Source organism: Dipodomys merriami, unplaced genomic scaffold, assembly GCF_024711535.1.
Source record: "Dipodomys merriami isolate MVZ:Mamm:240054 unplaced genomic scaffold, mDipMer1.0.p SCAF_19, whole genome shotgun sequence".
Lineage (NCBI taxonomy): Eukaryota > Metazoa > Chordata > Mammalia > Rodentia > Heteromyidae > Dipodomys > Dipodomys merriami.
Genome location: NW_027203270.1, coordinates 32,130,441 through 32,156,322, shown reverse-complemented (window position 1 = coordinate 32,156,322; position 25,882 = coordinate 32,130,441). Strand labels below are relative to the sequence as shown.

The 25,882-nt window shown below is 53.0% G+C and overlaps 1 protein-coding gene across 11 annotated transcripts in view; it reads right to left on the bottom strand.

The window, feature by feature from the left end:
* The window catches only part of Cacna1g (calcium voltage-gated channel subunit alpha1 G), a 66,449-nt gene extending 40,567 nt beyond the window's left edge, over positions 1 to 25,882 (bottom strand). For 10 of the 11 annotated variants that reach the window (XM_070028356.1, XM_070028360.1, XM_070028361.1 and 7 more), the window contains exons 1-9: positions 25,543 to 25,882; positions 18,401 to 18,512; positions 17,297 to 17,430; positions 16,821 to 16,918; positions 14,655 to 14,814; positions 13,925 to 14,225; positions 13,689 to 13,781; positions 10,480 to 11,263; positions 8,005 to 8,381 (exon numbers count right to left, since the gene is read on the bottom strand). In XM_070028356.1, the coding sequence (XP_069884457.1) occupies positions 8,005 to 8,381; positions 10,480 to 11,263; positions 13,689 to 13,781; positions 13,925 to 14,225; positions 14,655 to 14,814; positions 16,821 to 16,918; positions 17,297 to 17,430; positions 18,401 to 18,512; positions 25,543 to 25,784 (2,301 nt within the window). In that variant the 5' untranslated portion in view covers positions 25,785 to 25,882. Of the gene's footprint in view, positions 1 to 8,004; positions 8,382 to 10,479; positions 11,264 to 13,688; positions 13,782 to 13,924; positions 14,226 to 14,654; positions 14,815 to 16,820; positions 16,919 to 17,296; positions 17,431 to 18,400; positions 18,513 to 25,542 lie in introns of those variants that run through there. The other variant, XM_070028351.1, reaches the window with a different exon arrangement.

The following is a 25,882-nucleotide window of genomic DNA, read 5'->3' as shown; positions in this document are numbered from 1 at the left end:
ACATGGCTCCCTCAGAAAGGCTTATGGCCTGGGCTTTTGTACTTCCCCTTTACCCCTGACCTTGAGGCTCTTTCCACAATGTCATGCTCCCTCCTCATGCAGAGAAAACCAACACAATGCACACAAGTGCGCTTAAGCAGATTCCAGCCTTGCCTCACTGACTCTCAGCTTCAGTAATCCTTTCTCAGGTCTCAGTCAAGTTCTTCCTGAGGTTCACAAATGTCAGGGCCCAGTGGAGCCTTGTGGGAGGAGATAGATGCCAGGGAGCCTGAACCTGGACCTCTGCTCTTTGGTAATACTCATTGTAAACTCCTCCCCTCCTGAGGCTAGCAGCAAGGGTGGACCCAGGTGAGCTGCCCCCTGCTTCACAGGCCCCATACTTCCCCAAACCTGTGCCATCAGCCACCTGTGAGATAAAAAAGGTGGGATTGTACCTGAAGACAACGGGCCTGCCCACTCTGTCCCACCTCTGTAACCAGGGCTAGCTCCAGTTAAACAAATTTAACACCATCCCGTGAAGAAGCTACTCTGTAGAGCAGAGGAATTAAAGCCTGTGAAAACCTGCAGCCCAGGGCCAACCCTGGATGGTCCCATGGGCCCAGATATCTGTGAGAAGCTCTGAGCTGTAGCTCAGGAAAAACCAAGAGTACCACAGAGCTCAGAGACAACTGAGATGAGCAGCCAGCTCACCTGTGGTGAGCACCTCCAGCAAAGGGACACAGGAAGGAACACGTCCGGCATCCTCAGGGTCAAGAATCTAGAGGGTAGATAGGGCCCCACAGAGCTCAGGCAGAATGGTCTCTATCCTGGACTCAGGCTGGACTTGCCTCTGCCCACAATGCTGCCATTGAGGTTTGTACAGGAAGGGAAGAGATTTGCAAAATGGTGTATTAAGAAGATTAATCTGGCTGCAGTAGTGGCAGCATGTGGATGGCTGGGAGGGGAGAGATGACCAATTAAGGGATACTGCAGTGGTCCAGACAGGAGGCCTGGGAGCCAGCTCTGAAAGAGTGATGTGTGTTGCCCAGGGAAGGCGGGAAGAGGTGAACAAGATGAGCCAGAGCTGAGGGGAGGCTGAGATAAGTCCCACCAGCCCTATCTACAGGCCTCAGCTCTGAGCCACTCCCCCTGCCAATCTCTGCTTCCCAATTCGGACTCCTTGGCTCACTTCACCTCTGTTAGTTTGTTTTGTTTGAGACAGTGTCTTTCCCTATAGCTCAGGCTGCCCTTGAACTCACAATCCCCCAGCCTCTATCTCTCCAGTGCTGGAATTACAACTATGTACCACCATGCCTGGCTTATCTCCACTTTTGAAGGCTCTGCCTGATGTTCCCACTCACCCACCCTGGCGTCATGGACCAGCCAGCCCACAGGGATGGATAAGAGTCACCGGATCAGAAGGGAAGCCTTCAAGGAGGTGTGGGAAGTCAGGGGACAGTAGGGCAGTCCTAAGGCATCCCACAGGCCTCACAGCTCACGGCCTAGCCCTTCCCTCTCAGCTGGAGCCGGGCCTCTCTAAACATACCTCCCTCCCCAGCACTATATCCCCAGTGCCTCCTCACCAGGCACGCAAGGCAAGAACTGACTTTTTAGCCACTTGCTGTCATCTCCCCAGCTCCCAGAAGGCTTCCTCATAAACATACAAGCCAGATAGAACAGCACTGCCATTGTTAACTTGGTGTCTGGACAGCCAATCCAGGGCCCTCTGCTACTTAAAAAGTCCTTGAGCCTCCTCCTCTGCCACTCACCCACCTAGACAATTTCTGGCCCAGAGCTCCTAGAGGGGACAGGGGCAGGTAAAGGTTGCCCTAGTGGTGTAAATGTCAGAGGAGCCAGCTCCTCCCAGGCTGGGCTTCTTGCCCAGGTGAGTCCTTACACCTGCATCTTTCCAGTGCAGCTCTAGAACTGCTGAGCAACACCAGAGTGACAATCAAGGCTGTGCTGATGGGGCAAGTCAGGTTGAGTCCAGGGCTGCATAATCCTTCATGCACCATACCATCCTCCTCCTCCTCCTCTTTGTGGGTCTCTGCCTCTGTCTCCTAGAACTGCTCTTCAGGGGCACAGGACACACAAACTCAGTCTTAGCAAGACAAAGAAGTAGGAATGGCGAAGCAGTGTCCCTCAGTGCCAGCCCAAACCCACCCTGGCCTCCTGGGTCACAGTTCTGCTGCCCCCCTCTCCGCTACCATCTCCTCCTCATCTCCCTTCCTTTCTCCCCTACCTGTGTCCAGGTCTGATTTCCCACATATTGCTAATCCCTGTGTCCATCAGTTCTCCACCCTCCTCTGCCCCTTTCCCCACTGCCCCGAAGTAGAAAACCCTCTACACAAGTCCAGCTTCATTGATCCCTGAGCCCTACTCACCCGTGTCATTTCTCTCTAGGGACCTTCTTCCAACCATCCCATTAGTGAGTAGGGCTTGGTAACACTCAGCTGGGACCAGCCCTGCCTCTTTTGTGCTTGGTGTCCCTGACCTTTTGTGGCCACCTCCTGCCTGTCTTCATCCATCTCGCTCTCCTCTCAGGCCAACATTCTTAGTGCTCAGTCTAGACCCATTTCCCCCTCCCCCCCCCAATTTGGTGCCTTCCCTCTACCATCACCCTCACTCCCAACTCTCCAGCTGTCACTAGGGTGTAGAGGACACTAAGCAATCTCCCTACAAATCCCTGGCTCTTCAGTCAGAGAGCCAGAGCCTGCCTGATATCCCTCCCAGCATGGCCAGCTGCCACCTCAAACTCAACACATCCAAAAACAAAGCCCCCCTGCCTCCTCTTGCAAACCTGCTCCTGCTCCTACAGCCTGGCTCCACCCTCCCTTGGTAAATCTGTCTGAGAACGCTGGTGTTATCTGGGATGCATGCCTGTCCTTCATCCTTCCAGACAGTCAGGTGCCCAGGCCACAGGGCCTGCCAACAGAACCACTGTCCTGCCTCTGCCTTTCTTCTCCCAGCTGGCCTGCTGTGGGGCCCCCTTTGCCTCTGCTTGGAAGAATGGAAACAGCTCCAGGCATTGTCCCTACCCAGCCTGCACCTACAGGGAGCTCTAGATTTCTTCAACACTGCTAAGCTAGGCTCATGTCAACCTCTGCCCCAACTCCTCACATCCCATGCCACTGATGCATTTCCCAGCCTGGCTCTAAAAGGCCCCTCCTCGCTATACCTAGCTGCTCTGCAGTTCCTGACCTCTCTACAGCCATGTTCCCCACAAGCACTTTCAAATCCCTCACCTGGGGTGCGCCCCTCCCCCTGTGGCATTGGGCAAGAATGGCTTTTCCTCTAGCATCTACATGGCATAGGTGCTCTGGTTCTGCCCACAACCCCCTGGCATTCTAGTATTCTCTTCCCATGCAGAATCAGGGAGTCTAGAACCAAGAGATGCCTGAAGGCCATGAACACTCCTCAATGAAACATCGCCAAAATAGTGCTATTCTTGTTCCCACACCCAAGAAGCCCTGAAAGTGGGGGCCAGATCAGCTGTCACAGGAATATCCCCCAATACCTTGCTTGCCTTCCAGCTCCAACTCTTCTACCTGGATGTCAAAAGACAGGCTTGAATGGTGTCCCACAAAGCCTTGCCTTCAAAGGCTATTATCTGGGGTGTGTCTATGCTGCATTGTATGTGTTTTGTGGAAAGAGAATTTCCCAACTTCAAGTAAAATGTAAAAGGAATCTGTGACTCCTTTCAAATGTTGAAACATACCACATCTGGACACACACACACACACACACACACACACACACACACACACACACACACACACACACACACACACACACACACACACACACACACACACACACACACACACACCTCGCCCTATCCTTAGCTTCCCTCAGTGAGAATAGCCAACTGTACTCACTTATAAATAGAAACCCTCTCTGGACAAGTATCTGGAGTGACAGGACAGGTCCAGAGACTGAGTAGCAAGCAGAATTGTTTCCCACTCTGTCTTCTCTGGACCTATAAGGCCATCTACCCCAGCCCTCTTCTCTCTGCTCCCCCAGCCCTACCTGCTGTCACCTTGCTTCTAGAACATGAGCTTAGTACCTGTACCTCCCTGTCACTTAGACCCTAGAAGGGGATGCTTAGGAAACACCTTTGTCCCCAAGAACCATCCCCTGGAGGGCTCAATGCAGCCCAGGACAGAGACCAGGACCACTCCCTTTCAGAGAGGTTCTAGGATGGCCCCCAGCCCATCTTTCAAATCTGTCCCTATACCAAACAGAAACCTAACAGCCATCCTTGCTACCCCCTGCCCCCTACTCCCACACACAGGTCTGGGCCCTGCAGTTCAGCTCTCTCCTCAGTCCCTCCTGCCTAGACCACCACAGTAGCCTTCTTCTTGGCTTCCTGCCTCCTTTCTCTCCTCCCACCTTTCCTCTCTAACTCCACGTGGCTTCCAAAAGACTTCTGATAAAACACAACCTGATCACATCATTGATCTGCTCGGCTTTGTGGGAAACCTATCACCTTCAGGATAAAATCAAAACTCCTTCCTATGCCTCTCAGGATCTGCTCTTGGGTTTTGTTGGGTTTTTGGTTTTGTTTGGTTTGGTTTCAATGTCCTGTCTTGTCATTGATCCATTCCAGCCCCTCCCCCCCACCCCCCACAGTGCCCCACTCATCCGAAGGCCTAGTTTCAGTGTCTGGTGCCTTTGGCCCCACCCCTTCCCGTGCCCTTTGCTGGCTCCATTCTACTGGTCCTTCAAACTCAGCTCAGAGTGCATCTCTCTCAACTCCACGTTTAGTGACATATTGGTAGCTTGAAATTGGCTATGGCAAGCGCATTTTCACCACAGAAATTGGCAAATACTACAAATCAGGGTGTGTTTGGGGTTTTATTTTGAGTGTTGGATCTTAAATATGTATCAGCACACCAGTGCTTAGGTCAACTCTGATGCATAAGATACCAGTGTGGGATGGATGGATGGATAGATGGTTGGATGGATGATGGCTAGATTACTCAAGGTCTGGGCTCCATGTACTTTGCTTTGGCAGCTGTTGCATACATTGATACTCATCCTACATCAGCTCATACACTTCCTGAATTCAGTCATTCCCTGCCCCCTCCTCATGTCCTTTGGGATCTTTGTCCCTCTCACCAGCTCCTCTGGGCATATCAATCCTGCCAGGTCTCCGGAGAGCATGAGACCACCATTGGGATACCATTTGGTCATAGGTGGGTAGAGAGGGCCAGGGGCAGTGGGTCGCATATCATCCAGGCAGGAAAAAATTAATGACAGGCAGTGGGAGAAAACAGGACGTGGGGAAGGATAAAAGGGCTGGGGCTCAGCCTGCAGGGACACCCAGTAGCCCCCTCTGCAGTGGCCCCCAATCTGATCAATACCAGAATCGATGGACTCAAATACCTCATTACGAGAACAGCAGGGAAAACAGGAGCCCCTGGCAGCGGTCTTGATTAGCCTGTCCCACGCCTCCCTTACTGGCTGGCTTAGCTCTCTCTCCTCAAGGCTCCACCTCTCCTGCAGTTGGCTCTATCTCAGCTCAGGTCTCCCCCCTCCCTGTCCTCATTTGCATCTGGGTCTCTCAGTCTCCCCCTGTGTCTCAGGGCCTCCATCTGTCTCTGTCTCCTCCCTGCTCAGTTTCTGTCTCTCCCTCCACATCTCAGGCTCTCTTGTCTCTGGGTGTCTCTCTTCTTTGCCACTTTCCCCCCTGGGTCTCCATCTCACGTTCTGGATCTGTTTCTTTCTTGTCTTTCCCGGTGCCCCCCCTCGCCCCCATCTGTATCCCTGTCTCTCAGCCCTCTCCCTCTCAGCCCTCTCCCTGCTCCCTTCCTTGGCACCCCCTCCAACCCGCTCAGGGACCCAGATGGCGGGATGTTCACGCCGCAGTGCCTGCAAGCACGGGGCCATGGTAGCTTCTGGGGCTTCTTGCTACCCCCCCTGCCCTGAGCCTGCTGGGCAGCAGTCAGTCAGCTGCTGCACAGAACTCCTACTCACCCCCATGGGGCCCTCAGCAAGGAGGTACTGGGACAAACTCCTCCTAGAGCAGACAGTGCCATCCCTGAGTGAATCCTCGCTGGGACTGAGGGAGCCAGGGCTATGGTCCCCCTTTGTCTCAGGAACTTGAGTGATAAAATGCTAGAGGCACCTGGACCAATGGCTTTTATTTCCTCTCCAAAGAGGTGTCCCTCTTGACATCTCACTGAAAGCCCTCTTGCTGTGGCTTCATCTGCCCTGGGTCTATGTGACTCAGCTTCTTCCCAGTACGACCAAAGCCTTCACCAGCAGCATCTGGCTAGGCAGGGACTGCCGGGTAGAGCCCCCAAAAGAGAGAAGAAGGGCACTTAGAAGGCGCCCTCTTTGCGGAGGCTCATCTGACCACAGCCAGTGTTGAGTGAAGCAAAGGAGGTCATAGCTCAGGCTTGGGGAGCCAGGGTCTTGGAAGTTAAGGGCTGCTACCAGCTGGGTCCTGGGAGGAGAAATTCTGCCCTCATCCTCCCTCTGGTGCCTGGCAGAGTGGAGCACCTCTCCTGGGGAGCTGGCAGAGTCGGCAAGTGCATACATGCCCACACCCCACGCAGCCCAGACACAACACACCCACCTCGGTGCCATGCGCGCCCACCTGCTGGCGCTGCAGCCGGTACTCCCCTCCACCCTTGCCTCCACACCTCGCTGCCATAGGGAGGGAACATGGCATTAGCTATCTGGTGCCAGCTATGGAGGTAAGAGGAAGAGGGGCCGGGCGAGGCGCTGGTGATGAGGGAGACATGGGGGGGGGAGTCCCTCAGGAAAAGCACCATTGCCCACCACCTTTCTAGGTCAGAGGTCAGCAGGGTGGGGGTAAAGATCTGAACGCCCTGAAAAAAAGTCATCTCACCATCTGCTCCAGCCCTAACTTGGACCAAAAACTCACCTCCCACCCTCTCTGCTTCAACTCAGACACTCCTTCTTTCCTGTATGTCTACACCTTTGTGCAAGTCCCACATATCACCAAGCCGCATCTGGACAAGAAGATGAGCCTCCCCTGTAATCCTCTTCTAGTGTGCACGTGTGGCTTGGTCCAGGCCTCCATGCCTCATCCCTTAACAAAGGATTCCAAACCGGGAAAGGTGGGGTTCCGGTGGCCAATCCTCTTCCCACTGCCCCAATTTAAGATAATCAGAAGATCATAACAGACAAGAAGGGCACAGGAGGGCACGCCTGCTGGTCTCTCTCCTTGTGTAGCTCAGCGTGGGGTAGAGAGGGCCAATGGGGTCCCCCAGGCCACACTTTCTGTCTGCACAGATCAGAGAAGGAGATTTGTCTCCTCCCCTCAGCCCAGATCCTGTAGCTTACAGCCATCGGCCCCACAGAGCAAGCCTGCTCCCTCTTCCACATGACAGCCCTTCAAATATTTGAAGACAGCTCATCCGTCCCTGCTGAGCCTCCTCTTCTCCTGACTAAACACCCCGCTTCTTAGAATGACTCCTCAAATACGCTAGTTTCAAGTCATCTCACCATGTAGGGCGCTCTCATCCTTCCAGAGCCGTGTCGGTTCACAGCCACGCTCCAACCTGAGGCCAGGCAGAAGAACTGCCTGTGTCCTAAACCCCAGCATTCTCCCCATCGCAGCCTCTGACTTCCCCCGCCCTCCGCTCCCACCAGCATAGCCATTCTACATTGGCAATCACTTCTACTTTTAGAGCCAGGCAAATGCTAGAGACCCACTACATCTCCCCTATCCATAATGCTTTCTCCAAAGATCCAAATCCTTTCCAGTGACCTCTCTCCATGGCTGGAGTTCATCACCTGTCCACATGAAGCCTGCCTCCTCTGAGAAGCCTTCCCAGATAGAACATGCTTACCTCCCCCCCCACCCCACCCCGAGGCAAACCTCCCTACTCAAACTACACAGCGCTGATTGTGGTCACTCTATAGAGTCTATGCATCTCCCAGTCCTTCATCCCACACATGCACACCAGCAGCCTAGAGAAGAAAAGCCCAGAAGGTGGCAGGGAGGGAGAGGTTCCCCCCATCAGAGCCAGCTTGGACCCATGTTCTTACCTGCTCGTGGTACTCGATGCCCATGCTGAGGGTATTGACCAGGATAGCGATCATGATTCCCCGGCCAAAGTATTTGCTATCCACAATCTTTCGGAAAGTGTCACAGATCAGCCTCCAGAAGACCAACACAGGGCTGGGCTCTGTGTCTGGACACAGGCTCCGCCGTCGTCGACTGTGAGGGTCACGGAGGTCACTGTGCTGTGTATCCTGTGTAAACTCGTAAACAGCTTCGCTGTCTGAGTCAGGCAGCTCGTGGTCGGCGGGCTCCAGTTCTCCTGTGCCCACTCGGGCACAATAGGGGCAGCTGTCTGGGCCACAGGCTCCACTATCTGCCTTGGAACAGGGACTGGAGACCTTGCAGGAGCTGTGGCAGGCACCTGTAACAGGAGAATGGGGGATCAGAGGCTCTCTTGACTGGGGCTCCCTTGCCCTTGGTAGTGCTGTGTGTGTGTGGGGGGGGGAGATGCACAGCATAACAGGAGAAATGTGGGGTAGTTACAAGGTTGGGCTTGCTAGTCAGTGAGCCAGGAATGCTCCTGAATGACAAAGTACCCCAAATGTCAAGAGCCACTGACAGTCATGGCTAAGTGTCTTAAGAGTTCAGGCAGACAGGTGGCCTCCAGGTTCTCTGAGGTCCTGCACAGCCCCTATGTCCTTCTCGAATCCCTCTAGCCTTGGGCTAGAGGCCTGCCCACCTCTCTTCCCTAGAGAGGGAAGGCCTGTGTCAATATTGCTCTGAGTTGCATTTTGCAATGGATCCTTAAGCCCTCCCATTCCCCCACATGTGCATTCGTCCACTCCTCTCCATGCCAGACATGCATATACACACATGTACACTATATACACACACTCATGTACACACACTATTTGCACATCAGAGGATATACGCACACACCGAACACATGTTTACCCAAATGTATCAATACTACCCAATGTTGATGTCAGACCCACCCACACCTGTACATGCACACACAGACCAGAGAACACCACAGCCATGAGCATGGGCATCGGACACATGCACTCACACACATACACACACTAGACCCCTTCCTTCATGCACGGAGACACATAAATGCACACCAGACTTACTTGTGCACATACACACACAGTGACCTGTCTGGAGACATCAATATCCGTTTAAATCCTGCTTTGATCACAGACTCTATGAGAGCTGAAAGGAACCTCAGAAGCCACTCAGGTAAAGCATGGATAGGGAGGCACCTGACTCAGGGCCTGGTAGGCAAGGTGACATTTCCTTCTCCTGACTACAGCTGAACATAGTACTGATGGTCCCAACCCCACCTCTTACATGGAAGGATGTAGGGGAATGTGATATGATAGCCATGTCCCATGGCCGGATAATGGAAGAATTATTAAGATCCACTTTGCATTGTGTGGTAACACCTTCTGGTGTTATCATCTTCCAGAGACCACCTCACAAATATCCCAGTGTTCTCTACATGACATATCCTTCCTGAAACACAGGCCCTAGGCTGGGTCTGGGAGGAAAGCCAGCCCTGTCTAGGGACCCTCCTACAAGCAATAAGTGTCTCATTCTTCAGTAACATGGATGATCTGCCCATTGGACCAGCAGCTCCAAGCACTTGTCACTCTAGTCTCAGGTCTCTCTGCAAGGGAGGGAATAAGAATCAATTTATGCTGGGTGCCAGTGGCTCACACCTGTAATCCTAGCTACTCAGGAGGCTGAGATCTGAGGATTGTGGTTCAAAGCCAGTCTGGGCAGGAAGGTCCATGGGACTCTTATCTCCAATTGACCACCAGAAAACCAGAAGTGGCGCTGTGGCTCAAAATATTAGAGCACTAGCCTTGAACAAAAAAAGGCTCAGGAACAGTACCCAGGCCCTGAGTTCAAGCCCCAGGACCAACAAAAAAGAAATCAATTTATAATAATCTCCTTGGTATGGGGCATCATGTTGCCACAATTACACGCCATTTCCCCTATACAACCAGGAATCGAAAGCAGTCTTCAGAGTCGGATGGCCCTGAGGCCATCCCTCACCAAAAGGACAACCTTACAAATCAGGTAAGACCTTCAAACCTCCTTTTTCCCCATGTGTACAACAGAGATGCTAGGCAAGCTTATCATCTGAGCTCTCAGAGGGTCCAAAGGGATCTTTCTTACCTATGTTAAGCACACCAGTGAAAAACAGTGGTTAGATATTAGCACAAACAGCAGAGAGCAGAGTGCATAGCAGATACACATTACATGACAGTTATTATTACAATGTAGGACTCACAATTCCCATTTTAACAGATGAGAAAATTAGAGCTCAAAGAAGTAGTAGGATTGGTTGAAGGTGCCATAGTTACAAAAGGCAGAATGGGGATCTGAACCCTGGTCCCTCTGACTCCAGTCCTCTAGTCCTCTCTGGGATGCCACCCAGCCCACCTCTCCCCCACGCCCACCCCTGCAACTGAGGGACACCAACCCATATCCCTGCTTGGTTTTCTCACCTGTACTCTGTGTCTCCAGCAGCTTATGCATGGAGCTGTAGGGCCCAGGTGGGATGTTGAGGCTGGTGAGTATGGGGGGCCCAGAGCTGGGGGCCACTTCAACTAGCGCCTTCTCCTTCAACATCTCTGGTGGAGAGCTGGTGTGCACAGTAGGGTACACTTTCCCACTACCCACAGTCCTGCCAGACGCCTCAGATGGGGACCGGGGAGGGGGCGCCTGGCAACGGACTGGCTCCAAGTGGCAGTCGGCATGATAGAAGCTGTGCACAGACTCGGCACCCCCTGGAGGGCCCCCAGAGAGGGTGGGTGTCGAGGGTGGTGGCAGCATGAGCCGGCGGGACCCACTGGCATCCCTATCTTTGATCTCCGGGCTGGCCCGTGGGGCCCTGAGCGTTCCGTTGCCCAGGTGGTAATGGTGATGGTGATGGTGGTGGTGGTGGACCAGGTGGTGGACGGACAGGCGGCGGTGTGAGCGAGAGCAGGTGCCACTGGGCTGGGGCTCCTGGCCCCCGAGGGCTGCTGGGCTGCTCAGTAACCCAGCCCGCACGCCTGCAGCCCGAGAGACCTGGGCCAGCCTGCGAGCTGCCTTGCGAAGGATGTACACCAGGTACTTCAGCAACTCCTCATAGCAGCTGCCGGGCTCAGAGAAGCTAGCCAGAGTGCTGGCGTTGGACAGGAATCGCACCCGCTGCTCCCGCATTAGCTGGCTCTCCCGTTGCTTGGTCTCTGAGAACTGCGTGGCAATCACTACCAGGCACAGGTTGATCATGAAGAAAGAGCCCACCTGTAGGGGTGGGGACAGGGAGAGGAGATGTCCTGAAGAAAAGCAAATCTCCATGTCAGCTGCCACAGACAGAGAACTTACTGCATGCGAGGCGCTGGGCTAATGTTTTTTCCCATCACTATCTCATTTTATTCAGATGACAGTCTTGAGAGAGAACGCTCTTGTAATTGTTGTCCCAACAGTAAGGAAGCTGAGGCTCGGAGGGCAAGGAATTTTCCCAAGATCACTCAGCTAATGCAATGCAAGGCTTAAACTGGAACCAGGCCCTATAAAACTCTTTAAGGTATGGCCATTGATCATCATGGTATTCTGCAAGGTTGCCTTTCAACTCCCTGCACTCATGGAGACCCTAATCACACCTCCCTTCCTCCTATCAGGAGTAGAGAATACTGTGGAAGTGAATGCTCAATTAGGGACATATAGCCTTAATATGGGATTGTGCTTTTGAGACTTGTTTATAAGCCTCCCGTCTGTAGTTTCAACATTGGCTTCATGATAAGACCCTTAACCACTGGACCTCAATATCCTCATCTGAAAGCAAAGACCCTACAGGCCAGTCAAATGGCCCATTTTGACTTTCCCATAATCCCCTAGAACCTATCTCCATGCCTCAGTTTCTCCAGGACCTGGGGCTAAAAAAAGAAAATTACTTGGATAACAATCCCCAATGATGGAAATGAATATTTATGGTGACAAAGCAGAATTTTTTTTCTAGACCGTGTCCTAGTAATTATGATAATTAGCTTCACTAGTGTGGTGCCAGAGAGTTGTTTGGGAGGAATTTTCAGGGGGTGTGTGGGAAGGTGGAAATGAGGCCCCTTCCTTCTCTGTCTGTTCCCCCTCCCCAACCAAGCCTGAAGGAGCAACGATTTGGAGAACACATTCCCTGCGGCACCCATCTTGCCCTCTAAGGTGATGGTAAGGGACTGGGACACATCTCACCCAGGCTTTACCTGGGTACCCGTGTGGCCCTGGCCACTCTTACACCAGGGAAAGTTACAGGGCCAGGAAAGAGTGGTTTGGGAACCTGCCGGTCCCCAGAGCCTACCCTCTGTCTCACCCTGCCAACTCTCTGGCATCTGTCCCAGGTCCTGAGTAGATCTTAATCCCTTTCTTAATCTCCTTTTCTCAGATCTGTCCCTCTGCGGCTCTGTCATTGGCCTCGTGGTGACAGGGGAAAAGTGCTAGATTTAGACTTGGTAGCTTTGGTTGCCTTCGCAGCTCCAGCCCTGTTCAATGTGACCTTGGCCCAGTGATCAGCCCTCTCATTTAGGAGCTAGGGGCCACCATTCTGCAGTGTCCACCTCACAGGTGCCTGTCAGGATCCTAGGAGCAGCAGATGTTACAGCACACATCCACGGCGTCTTCCCTACTCAGCAAGACTAATCCACAGCTTAGGCAAAGCACATAGTGAGATCAGATAAATGAGAAAAATGTCAGTTAAATGAAGGTGATCACAAGATCATGATGAGGATTAAATATCCAGCATGTAAGAAGTCCTGAGAGCGAGGGGCTAGCACACAGTAAGTGCTCAGTAAACATCAGCTGTAAGTGGTAGCCATGAAATTATTGTCTAGGGATGATGGTGATTTAACTTATTTGCTCTTTTGCCTATTTTCTGCCTTTGTAAAGTCTTGGAATTTCCAGCTGGAAGGAATAAGGGATCATGCAATGTTTCTCAACACTGGAAATCAGGGGTTGTTTGCAAACATTTCAGGATGTTTAGCATCTTTCCCATCCTCACATCAGAATGTGAATGGTGTACCCTTAGACCTTGTGAAAAACAGAACCATGCTTGCAACTTCCAAATGACCCTGGAGCCTCAGGGATGGCAGTGAGGGGGAACAGAACCTGCTGAGTTGAGAACCATCTATATTACTCATGAAGAATCAGGGACCCCGAGCAGGGTGAGAGGCAGGTCTTCGGGGGAACATTTTGCCCAAGGTCCTATTAGCAGTAAATGGTAGTCAAGGTTTTTGATATTTCATTGTTTTTATATCAGTTGCGGGGCTTGAACTCATAGCCTGGGTACTGTCCCTGAGTATTTCTTTTTTCATTCAAAGCTAGTACTCTACCACTTTGAGCCACAGCACCAATTCCAGTTTTCTGGGGGTTAATTGGAGATAAGGGTCTCATGGACTTTACTCCCCAGGCTGGCTTTGAGTCACAATCCTCAGATCTCAGCCTCCTGAGTGGCTAGGATTATAGGTGTGAGACATCAGTGTCCAACTAGAGTCATGTGTTGACCTCGGGATTCCTCTTGACCCTCACCTAAGGTCCTTCTCACGATGTGACAGATGCTTTCGTTAAGGGATTTGTCCTGAGAGCTAACAATCTCAAATAAAACAAGCCTTCCCCTATCCTCAGTCACTAGCCATATCCCAGTTCCCTCCATCCCCATGGAGGGTGAGGAGGAGTTACTCACGATGATGAGGAGGATGAAGTAGATGAAGTTGTAGAAGGAGTGAGCATCCATCACAAAGTACATGATGTCGACCCAGCCCTCCAGCGTGATGACCTGGGGAGGTGGAAGAAGGACAGGCTGACACTGAGCTCATCAAAGCCTCTTCCAGTTTCCTCCAGGGCCCTGACCACTCCCACCCTACCCCAAACACGAGCATGACCACTCTCAGGGGGGGCGCTAGGCCCAAGCTGCCCCACCTGGAAGATAGCGATCCAGGCATAGCCAATGTTGTCGAAATTGATGGCGCCCTTGAAGGGGTTGTGCTCGCCTGCAGAGCAGTTGGTGTAGTACTGGTTCCAGTTGACACAGGTGGTATTGCTGGAGCTGTTGTAAGCGTTGTAGTCTAAACCACAGGGCGGGCCGCCGCCACCCTCCCCTCGCAGCGTGGGCACACTCCTGCAGGACCGCATGCCGTTCTCCCGTGGCTGGGAGCAGATGAAGGGGCTCTCGTCCTCGTTCTCTGTCTGGTAGTAGCGCTCCAGGTCCACGCTCAGGGGTCTGAAGGATGAGATGGTATGGGTACATTGAGGACTATAGGGAGGCAGGTCAGACCTGAGGGTGGGAAAGAAGCCTGGGCCAGGCAAGGTGTGTGGATATGAATGGGGGTCACTGAGAACAGGAGGGCCAAGTTAAGAGTCACATTCTAAAGCAATGGTTTCAAACTTTGCTGTCCTTTAGAGTTATTTATTTCCCTGTAACCAAGCTATACCCAAAAACTTAATGTAATCAGAACTACTGGAGGGACTGACCTTCTAAGCATCAGCAACTTTAAAATCTCTCCAGGTAATTCCAATAGGTAGTCAAGTTCAAGGAGGACCAGATACATCTCAGATACAAGCACAGGTATGTCCGTGGCAACAGGAAGCTAGGGATTAGGGGACATCTCAGCCCCGCAGGCCACCCCCAGGTCACCCGCTCTCCACTCACAGGCTGAAATTCTCAGGAAGGAAACATCGGTTCCGAAGCAGCCCTGCCCACAGCTGGACACCAACGATGCCAAAGATGAAGAAGACGAAGAAGCAGAGTAGCAGGACATTGCCCAGCATGGGTAGTGTGTCTAGCAGCAAGGTGACCAAGATACGCATGCCTGTTGGGGCAGAAGACACACTGGGGACACGGGGCTGGCCAGGCTAAACTGGCTTCCATGCATCTGGCTGTATTCCCAACGGGGTCCCACTGGGAACCTCCAGGCTCAAGCTGGAGGGAAGACAAATGGGGATCTCTAACACGCATGCTTAGACAGCTCCAGGAGCCCCAGCACCTTTGACCCACACATAGTAATCTGTTCATGGTAACACCGATGAGTCAGAACTGAGGTTCCCAACACATTCTCATGCTCCTCACTCTCTCGGCATCACTGTGGGGTGATGATATCACCCCCAGTTTACAGATGAGAAGTCTGAGGCCCACAGGAGTGATGTGGCTTGCTCAGTATCAGAGATACTAAATGTAGGCGCTGGGACTTAAATTTAGGCTTTGTACTTCCAAATCTTGTGCGTGCACACACACCTCCCACTTCCTTCTCTCACCAGACACAGTCACCTGAACTTTCTAAGCCATCACCACTGGGGTCACTGGGGAAACTGAGGCAGAGGACTCCAGTAGGGATATCAGCAAGGCAGAATTTCACATTGCGAGTCAGTTGCTCATCAGAGGCCAAAAATGCCCTCCACTTCATCAACTTTCTGAACCCCTCAGCCCTGAAGTCAGGACGTATGAGACATGCCACACTTTCCTCTCAGGAGTCCATTCTAGCGCTAATAGCCCTCTGCAGGGGCACAACTACTGCAACCCCTCTCCTGAAAATCCCTGTTAGGGATCCAGCCCCTGTCCCCACTCCAGGTCTAGGACCCAGCAGCCCAAATGGTGTGAACCAGCCACCAATCTTTTGTCAATGCCTTAGAAGGTAGATAGATCTCCAGTGGCTAGTTTTGAAGCCCAAAGTGCTCCTTAGGGTCTCTGCCTTCTCCAGGACAGAGCTTTTAAGCAGCAGCAACAGCAGCTAATTAACTTTCTTGGTGGGGACCGCAGCCATACTGCCTCCACCCCTCCTTTCACTCTCAGCCCTTCTCCCCTACTGCTCCTCCCATCCCCCTTCAGCTGCTCTGGGCTCCAACTGAGATCAATTCCTCAGGGTTTGCATTAAGGGAATTACACCAGTGGTTAGACAGAGGTCTATCAATCTGCCAGCCCGTCACCTGGGAGGGAGAGGAGGCCAGGCATGCTCTGGTTAATACCAACTCACTTCAGCCCCCTCCCCACAGCAAACATACTGCTGCATCTCTCTCTCTCTCTCTCTCTCTCTCTCTCTCTCTCTCTCTCTCTCTCTCTCTCTCTCTCTCTCTCTCACACACACACACACACACACACACACACACACACACACACACACACACAAAGGGGGCTGCTACTGCATCAGGCACAGAGCCCCACACATGCTCCTCAAGCCCCACTCCCCAGACTGCATCTGGGACCATCTTCAGTGTGTGTAGGTAGGTTGGGGAGTTGCAAAGGGGGCCTGAGCAGGAGGGTGGGGCAGGACTTCGGGAGAACTAGAGCTGCCAAACCTTCCCTGGCTCCAGAAACCAATGCGGTTTAATTTAGATAATGGTCCCGGCAGTCACTGCAACGCAAGTTGGAAGTGGGGGAGGGGGAAGGGGCCGCAGCCACAGCGGGAGAGTGAGGCATGGAGTGGCCTTCTCTGGAGAAAAGTCCTATTTAGTGTGGCCAGTGTGGTCTCACACAGGAGAACCAGTCTGTGGAAGAGACCGTTGTGCCCAGAAAAGACCATTAACACTTTAGGTCCCCTCCCCTCCCCCATCCCACCCACCCTATTCTCCTGGGTGTAAAATCTCTGAGATGTTTCTGAGATTCTGACCCAAAGCCAGATTGAAATGAGGAGGGTCTTCATGGTGACTACCCCGGTGCCACAGCCAAGGTGAGGGACTCCCTTTGGGTCCCTTCTGGGCTATTCTCTGCAGTGGCTCTGAGTGGTCAGATAATGACATGGTAGGTGGGGCAGGGGGAGCTGACGTTGCTACATTTCTTCTTAGGATTCTGTGTCTAAGGGCTGAGGGCCAAGGGGTCACTCACTGGGCACCCGGTTAATGGCCCGGAGTGGTCGCAGCACGCGGACTGTCCTGACAGCTGAGAAGCTGACGTTCTGCAGGTCCAGTGAATACTCCAGCATCCTGTGAGGAGGGGTTGAATTTGAAGTCACCATGATGTTTAGAGAGAGAGAGAGAGAGAGCACCAATGAGGAATTCTGTGAAGAAGCAGGGCAATCTGGTGCTCCTCCCTCTCTCCCGACTAAGGAACCCTGAGATCAGCTTTCCTCAAACGAGCAAGGATAGCTCCCTCTCCCTCCCCCACTCCTCAAAGAGCAGAACCAGGAAGACCACAGGACTCAGGAGATAGGCCAGAACACGGCAGGCAGGCAGCCTCACTCGCTTGGCTCACGTGGACAGCCAGGGAAGAAATACAGCTATGACTGGGTTGGGGTGGCGCCAGGGCCCTGGAGAAAGTAGTGATCCAATCCCCTGCTTCCCACCCCCAGTCCAGGCCCTCACCCTGCAATGACAATGAAAAAGTCAAGCCGGTTCCAAGTGTCTCCCAGGTAACATTTCTTCCCGAAGATACCCAAGGCCACCATCTTCACCACCATTTCCACAGCGAAGAAGGCAAAGATGAAGTCATCAAAGGCCTAATGGAGGGACAAGAGTCTGCAGAAACTCAGAAGGGCAAGAGGACACACACACTCCTAACCACTTCTACCAGTTGAGTCAGGGCCTTTTGCAGAACAGATGTTGGGGGTTACGATCAGGAACTATAGCTGGATGCTAGTGACTCACACTTGTAATCCTAGCTACTCAAGAGGCTGAGATCTGAGGATCAGGGTTCAGAGCCAGCCTGGGCAGAAAAGTTCATGAGACTCTGTTCTCCAATTTACCACCAGAAAACAGGATGTGGAATTGGGGCTCAAAGTGGTTAAATGCTACCCTTCAACAAATAGAGCTCAGGGACAGCGCCCAGGTCTTGAGTTCAAACCCCATGACTGACAAAATCAATAATTTTTTTTTAAAGATCAGGAACTAGTTAGAAGGCAGGGATTGAGAAGTTCTCCACTTGTGGCCAGTCTTGGGGAAAACGTTAGCGAGACCTCAATCTCAACAAAGCCAGGCAGGGTGGCACAGACATGGGCATGCAGTCCCATCTATGCAGGAGGCACAGGTTAGGAAGGAACGTTACAAGGCCAACCTGAGACTCTTATCTGAAAAATAACCTAGAGCAAGAAAAAAAAAGCTGGAGGTATGACTTGAATAGAAAAGCTCTTGCAAAAGAGCTGGGTGCTGATGGCTTGTCTCTAGAATCCTAGCTACTCAAGAGGCTGAGATCTGAGGATTGCAAATTGAAACCAGCCTTGGTAGGAAGATCCCTGAGACTTTTACCTCCAGTTAACTACCAGAAAGCCAGGAGTGGGGTGGTGGCTCAAATGGTAGAGTGCCAGCCTTGAGAAAAAAGTTCAAAGACATTATCCAGGCTCTGAGTTCAAGCCCTAAGACTGGCACAAACACACACACACACACACACACACACACACACACACACACACACACACACACACAAAAGAATCAGGAGCTCCACTTCCCCATAATACATATATTGCCACTCACCTGCAGAATTCTGCACCTCTGGGAGTCACAGGCGATGTCCTCACATGGCCGGAACATGCCCAGGGTCACACAGTTGAGAAGAATGACCAACATGCTGATGCGCTCGAACCAAGTATCAAGACGTCAAGGAAACAGCTGGCCAGGACTAGAAATGAAAGTGTCCTCCAATACCCTGCCCCGATGACACCTGCTACGTGTCAACCTCCCAGGTTTGAGAGGAGGACCCTGGCTCACCTTGACCATCTCACTTCTGTGGACCTAACCTTGTCATCTGTAGCCAAGGTAGAAAAAAAGCCATAAATAATGTGGCTATTTACACAAGCCATTTGGGGAATGGAATTGATCATGCTGGTGGAAATGCCAGACACCATGAGTCTGCTGCCGAATCGCCTCCTCTTCTCTCCAGCTCGCAGGGTAGATGTGAGAAGCAAGTGAGACAATGTATGTGAATGTGTTACACAAACCTACAGTCGGATTATGCCTGCCTTACAGTTTACCACGCACTTTCACACACTTCTGACGCTCATGACAGCTCCACGAAACATCAGGGTAGATTCTTTTGATTGGAAACTGAGGACCAGACAGCCAAAGTCATGTTCTGAAGCCATCCAATACAGAGCAAGACTGAGGTCCCCACACTCTTGATCTACAAAGCCATTCTCTCCATGCCATAGCTGCTTAGACAGGCAGAAGGGGGCTGTCATCACTCTCCTGATACCAGGCCCACAGAAGGGCCCACAGCTGCATGCCCCTTGCTACAACACTGGAGCCTGAGGCTTTCTTTCCAACTCCCAGCCCTCTCACCTCTCAGCCTCTAGACACATTCCAATATGGAGACCCCTACCCCCAATTCCGCATCAGGCACCGTACCAGGCCCAGGCTACACAGTGGAAGACGCCTGATGCTCAGCCATGTGGCTACCACATTGTCTTATGCCTTCCAGCCCAGACTCAAGCAACTAGGGCAGAAGGAGTCCTTTCTAACTTCTGAGACTTTCTGCATGGTGAGTTCAAGAGAATGTGTAAGCTGGTCCTGGACCTTAGAAGGTTCCAGGCCCTGGACTCAAGGAGTAGTTTTCTCATGGCAAATAGGAGGGCAGAAAGAGCAAAATGCCTACGAGAAGAGTGGAGGATCAGGGCAGCCCACTGCCTCCACCACCAAGTAGATGTAAAAGAGCATGGGGACTCTTCAGGAATGAGGTGGCTTTTGCCAGGCAAGAAGGAACCAGCAGAGACATTCTAGGGCTCTAAAGGATCTGATTCCCAATTGGTCCTAGACATACCCCATCTTTGTCCTGAATCCCAGACCATTCCTCCTCTCCAGAGGCTGGCGACTGACTCCCTCATCCACCTCAAAGCTTTCCTGCCCCCACACGTCACCTGGGCTTTTTACTCTCAGATACACAACCCTGTCACCATCTGTCTCTGCCACCCCAGGAGACCCAAGACAGTCATTTCCCTAACCTCCATTCCCTCACAAAAATGAGTAACACACACACACACACACACACACACACACACACACACACTTTAGGGTTGGGGGTAAGTGGATGAGAGGGAAAATAAAGAGTGCTGTTTCCATGGAGCTGTTCCCGAGTGGAGCCAGAGCCCAGTGCATCTCTCTCCAGAATGGGGGGTCAGCCAGGGGTCACTCCAGAAAGAGGGGGACAGGGAGGGAGCCATCCCTTGGAAAGGAAGAGACACAATTACCCTCAAGAATTTGTTTGATAGCCCTTTCCTCACCTCTGTAGGAGAAGTCTTGGAGATGCACCAATTCCTCTATGTGGGGGGCTCCCAGGACATCTGTCTGTTCACCTCTAAAGACAATGATTCTACCATGTTAAATCATCCATGCACTTGTCTCCTTTGTGGACTTCTGCTACATCTTTATACCTGCCTTCCCCAAACCCTTACTACCTCTGAGCTTAGTGTAGCACACAGCACAGATAGAAGACCAATGCATGGGGAGAATGAATAAATGAATGAATCGATGAATCAAAGACTTTGCCTATTTAGAAACCAGATATGTCTCCCATTCATGCAGCCCTGTCCTGTTCCCTTAAGACTGATGAATTGATAACTATGGGGAGAAGGGCAGAGTTGACCCCACAGAATTGCCACCCCCTCCTTCTGTCTCTGCCTTACACAGGCTCAGATTGGAGCCTCTTTCAGCCAAAATCAGCTTCTAAAGAATTCCACATCCAGCTTAATCACAGAAGCCCCTTTTCAACAACCCTTGGCAATATGGTCTGTTCCCACGTACATCCTGCCTGCTCTCTGCTCCCTCCTTCACTGTAGGTGAGCATAGATGGACAGGGAAGAGCTCCAGGCACAAACTTGGTACAATCTGAATAGAATAACTAATGGGGGGGTCTTTTACCCTTCTCAGGGTGGAGCTCGTTTCCTTGGGAACATGGCAGTATGTCACTGTGTGATGTTCTTCAGTTGCCATAACAACAGGAGGATGTGTCACCAGGTGGTGTGGATTTGTTGCCATGGTAATTAAAGAGACCCCCCACACACACACACATGCTCTCCCCTTACCCTGGCTGCTATCTTGCCCTCATGCAAGAAAGGGGAACCAGGGAGACCCACAGGTTATCAGGAGGGGGGAACCATGTGACAGATCCCCATGGTAACTGAGAGAACGGGGGACACTGGTTGCCATAGTGACTATGAGAGACCTGTGCAGTCACATGTCTACTGTTGCTATGGTGACTGTCCTGGTCTGGAGTGGATCCCAAAGGGTGGGGGCAGGAGAGGAGAGGATCTTTCTTCTCCCCACAACTCATCATCAAAACCAGAGAGAAAGAGAATGGCAGGAGAGGAACCCCACTTCCATCCCTCCTCCTCCTCTCCCTCCTGGAAGAGAAAAGTAGAGCATGTTATCTTTACAAATGAATCTCCTCCATGGGATTCTATCTAGATAGAGCCCTGTCTAGCCAGGAAGCTATGAGTGTAGGAGGCAGGCTGGGTACCTCCAAGGCCACGGGGCTCCGGGCATGAACTGAGAAGGCAAGCAGGCCCTCAGCTGCCTCATTCCCTCCAGCAGTCAGGGAAATCTGAGACTAAGGAACATTGGGGAGGAAATGGGCGGGGACCCAGGAATCCTGTCCTTCTAGTAAGAATTGGGGGGGAGCAGTCCTTTCATCACTCATCCCACAGAGAGACTGGTATCTACCAAAGCCGCCACCCTTAGGGTGGAGGTGGATACAAGGGCTCAGCATAGTGGCTTGCGCAGGGAGGTGGAAAGGGGGATTCCCCTAGCCAAGTCCCCCCCTCCTGAGAGCCTACTTTCCTGTGTACCCCCAGCTCTAGTGTGTGGGTGTGTGGGGAGAGGTTTCCAGCTGAACCGAAAACTAAAGCAGAAAGGCAGCCGGCCCCACCCAGAGACAGACATGAGACAGAGACACAAGAGAGACGGCCGCTGGAATCTTTGGGAGGGAAAATAGGCCAGAAATCTGATTCAAATTCTGTGACTTTGCATGTGTGTGTGCACACGCGTGTGTGTGTGCGTGAGTGTGTATGCATGTCTGTGTATGTGAGCAGTGTGTGTGTTGCCATTCTGGCTGAGGGAGGCAGGGTGGGGTGAGAGCTAGGGTAGAAGCAGGCGGGAAGGGGGGGGGAAGGGCTGGTGGAGGGGTAATCCCAGGAATGACTCCAATTGGCACTAGGGGTGATGGGGAGTCCCCCAGTAATGCGGTGAAGCAGAGTAGGCGGGAGGGAAAGTGTGTGTGTGTGTGTGTGTGTGTGTGTGTGTGTGTGTGTGTGTGTGTGTGTGTGTGTGTGTGTGTGTGTGTCTGTCCCAGAGAGAAGGAGGCCTGGAATGGAGGGAGTGCCAAGAGGTACTCTGCCACCCTATCCTGCTCGTCTCTGGGGTCCAGTCCTCCTCCCCAGAATTCTCTCTGGGAAGCCTCAGGTTTGGAAATGGGAGTAAAGAATTGGTGAGGAGACACAAATAAGCCCCCCTCCCAACCCTACTTCCTCTGAGAAGCCAATGGTGACTTCTAGGTAGGTGAGAAGAGTGGGCAGACTTGGAGCACACACTGGGACAATGGCTAGGAAGACTCCAGAAATTCCTGGGGCCCCCTCCCTTCTAGAGGCACACACTCAGACACACACAGTGACGCACAGTCACACACTCACATTCACTTCTGGAAGCCATTAGGGTTCCTGCCGTTTAGGCCTCCCCCTTCTCCTCCCCCGACTCCTGGCAGGCTCCCCTTTCCCCCACTGGCCCCCCTTCCACTCCCCCCTTCTCTCTCAGCATCCCAAATGCCAGCCTGTGATTTCCAAATGAGAAAAAGCTGTGCTGGGCTCTGAGCTTGGAGAAACTCCTACACAAACTTCCAGATGTGACACAACAGCGGGAGAGGGAATGCTCAGGATCTCCTTCCCGGGAGGGGAAACGCACGCCCTCACGCTTGAAGAAACACACACTGGAAAGGCCAACACTCCCCTCTAACCTGAGGGGGGGACCCACCCAGCTCTGAGCTGTCTGAGCCAGTACCCCTGCTTTCCCCTAATACTAAAACACACACTTCTGTGCCTCTCTTCCTTTTGCTGCCTCTTTACCCTCTCCAACACACTCTCCTCTCTCTCTCTCTCTCTCTCTCTCTCTCTCTCTCTCTCTCTCTCTCTCTCTCTCTCTCTCTCTCTCCCCCCCCTCCTTCTCTCTCTCTCATCTCTCTTTTCTTTCTACCAGCATCTAGATCTCCTCTCTAGGAAACCTGGTGTTTTTTTTTAAGGAGGCTATGAAGAAAGGGTCAAAAAAAAGGTGCCAAGAAAAGGCAAACTAGATTCAGTTTGAGGGAGTAGGGAGTGTCCTTATGTCCCTTAGGCTCCAAGATGCAGAGGAACCTCTAGGAGTCAAGGGAAGCTTCACCAACATCAAGAAGAGAGAAAGAGAAAGGCCAAGAGGCAGTTCAGAGCCCTCAGGCCGTAAAAACAGTTCCCCTTGTCACTGGGGTAGGATGGGAGCAATGAGGTACACAGCTTACCTCAGACCACCCAGGCCCAGCTGCTAGTCCAGACCCAGTACTATGGGTGCCCCATACCCTAGACTACCACTCCCCAGAGTAAACCAGCTTCCACCTTGCTTCTCTCATTCCAACCCTGGCCACTTGCCCCATTCCTAGAGACATCTGGCTCCAGGCTCCCCACTACACCTGGAGATAGGGCAGGTGACGAGATGAAAGCCAAAAAGGCGGCTGAGGGAAAGAAGATAGGAACTGGTTGGTGGGTTTTCCCATTCAGTGGCAATGGGAGGGGCCTGGCTGTTTAAGGGACAGAGAGAAGCTCATCCCATAGAGAAAGGGATGCTGGGGGGGGGGGGGGAGATTCACAGTTCAAGACTTGCCAATTCCACAAGCCCAGAGACCTCAGACTCTGACCTCTCTACAGTTCAGAAAGGAAGGGGCTGGGAGTGGGGAAGAGAGGATGATGCAGGAGAGGGTATGATAAGGGGAGCTTCCTAAAGACCCACAGTGTAAATAGAGCATAGGGGGTGAGGGGGGCCCAAGCGTATATCCTGCTTTGCACACTGGAGGCAGCAGAGCTGCAGAGAGGGCGGCACCAAGTCCCCCCCTTCCCCAAAGCAGAGTCCTGTTGGGGCTTTCAGGGGGCTGCAAGGGAGACTCCCCCATTCCCCCCAACACACACACACACACACACACACACACACACACACACACACACACACACACACACACACACACTTGCAGTGAATCTCAGAGAATCTCTGAGCTTTCAGGAAGGAACTGGGAGAAGCTGTCATGACCTGGATGGCAAGACAACCAGCCCCCACCTTTCCGGGTAGCTGGTTCCAGCGCTTCGTCAAGCAGGCTTTTTGTTCCCAAGAGGACTGGGGTCTCCCTGACCACTCCAGACTAGGTAAAGGCAAAAGAACCAGACTAATTCTATCTACCTGGAATGTGGGGCATGTGTCTCCCAAACCTGTGCCCAGAGTAGGCACAGGGGTGTCAGATCTGAGTCTTCCTCAGAACACATGCTGGCTGTCTCACGATTCCCCCACCCCAATACTTTTCCAGGGCTGCGGTCTCCCCTACCTGCTCTGCCATCAGCCAAAGCACTCTCATTTGTGAAAGGAGGGGGGGGTAACTTGGACCTGCTTCATCCCATCCCCCCACTTGCCAAAGCGCTGGCCACAGTCTTTCCCTCCACAAGGGGAAAAGAAAAAAGAAGAAAGAAATCCAACACAAAACTCCCCAGCCCAATCTTAAACACTAGGCATCAGATAAAGAATCGGGGGTGGTGGGAGACACTGGTGATTGGGTTCCACTGAAAGGGGCTCCAGTCCAGCTCTGGGGGCAGACGGCTCCCCTCCACCACATCTTGTTCTCATTCTGCACCCCTGACATCAGCCGCCGCCGAGAAATCTCCTTGTTGTGCCTCCAACCCGCGGGCTGGGGGGGGGGGGGGGGACGGCTTGAGGGAATAAGACCTGGTCCCTGCCCCCCCTCCCCATCTCCCTCTGGGTCAGTTTAAAAAAAAAACACAACCCTCAGCTTTGAGGACCAGGTTAGGGGGATGGACCCTAGAATCCGCCGCAAACTTTGGGGCGGGGGCAGGAGGAAAACCCAGGAGATTGCGGTCTCCCCTCCTCCGTCCCCGCAGCTTCCTTCCCACCCCTGCCCCCAAAACTCGGAAACCAAACCCAGCTCGCTAACCAGCGTCGGGGCGGCCGGGCGGGCTGCCGGACAGAGTAGAATGCCCAAGCTCCCGAAGCTTCCCACATCTGGAGGATGACGACCCTCCTCTAGCCACATCTGGAAAGCATCCAACTGCCAGCCAGCGGGTCACGGCTCTTTAAAAAAAAAAATCCGATCTGTGTTTCCCCACCCCCCATCCCACCCCCAGGATTAAGGTGTGTGTACGGGGACAGAGCTTCCCGGGGTACCCCGCAGACCTGCTCACCTCTCGCTTCCACTCCGACGCCCCCTCCCCTGCTAAGCATACACCCCTCCATACACACCCCGTCTCAACCGTCCGCCCTCTAAGCTCACTTCGACTCACCTGGCTTTTTGGTCCCCTCTGGAAACGTGGCCCGCCCCCCCCTCCCCGCGTCCCCCCCCCCGCAGACCCCGAAAAGCCCGGCCGGCCGGTCGTGCCCTCGAAGGATATGGGTTACAGACCGTGCGGAGACACCAGCTCCGCGGGCGGCTGTCCTGGCTCAAGTAGAAGAAAACCACCGGGGCCAGCGCCGGGTACGGCAGCCCCTCCGCCTCGGAGTCCGCGCTGCCCGGGTCCTTTTCCGCCGACCCCGGCTCCGGCCGGCCCCCGGCCCCAGACAGGTCGTTAAGCTGCATGAAGCTCCGGGGCTGTCCCGACTCCTCGGTGCCCGCTCCATCCTCCTCCTCGTCCATTCTCTGGCCAGCCGGGGCCCCGGGGTTCCGGAGAGGGGCGAGCGGCCCCCCTCAGAGGAGGTGTCCTCACGCAACCGGGGGACCCCGGCGGGGGCACA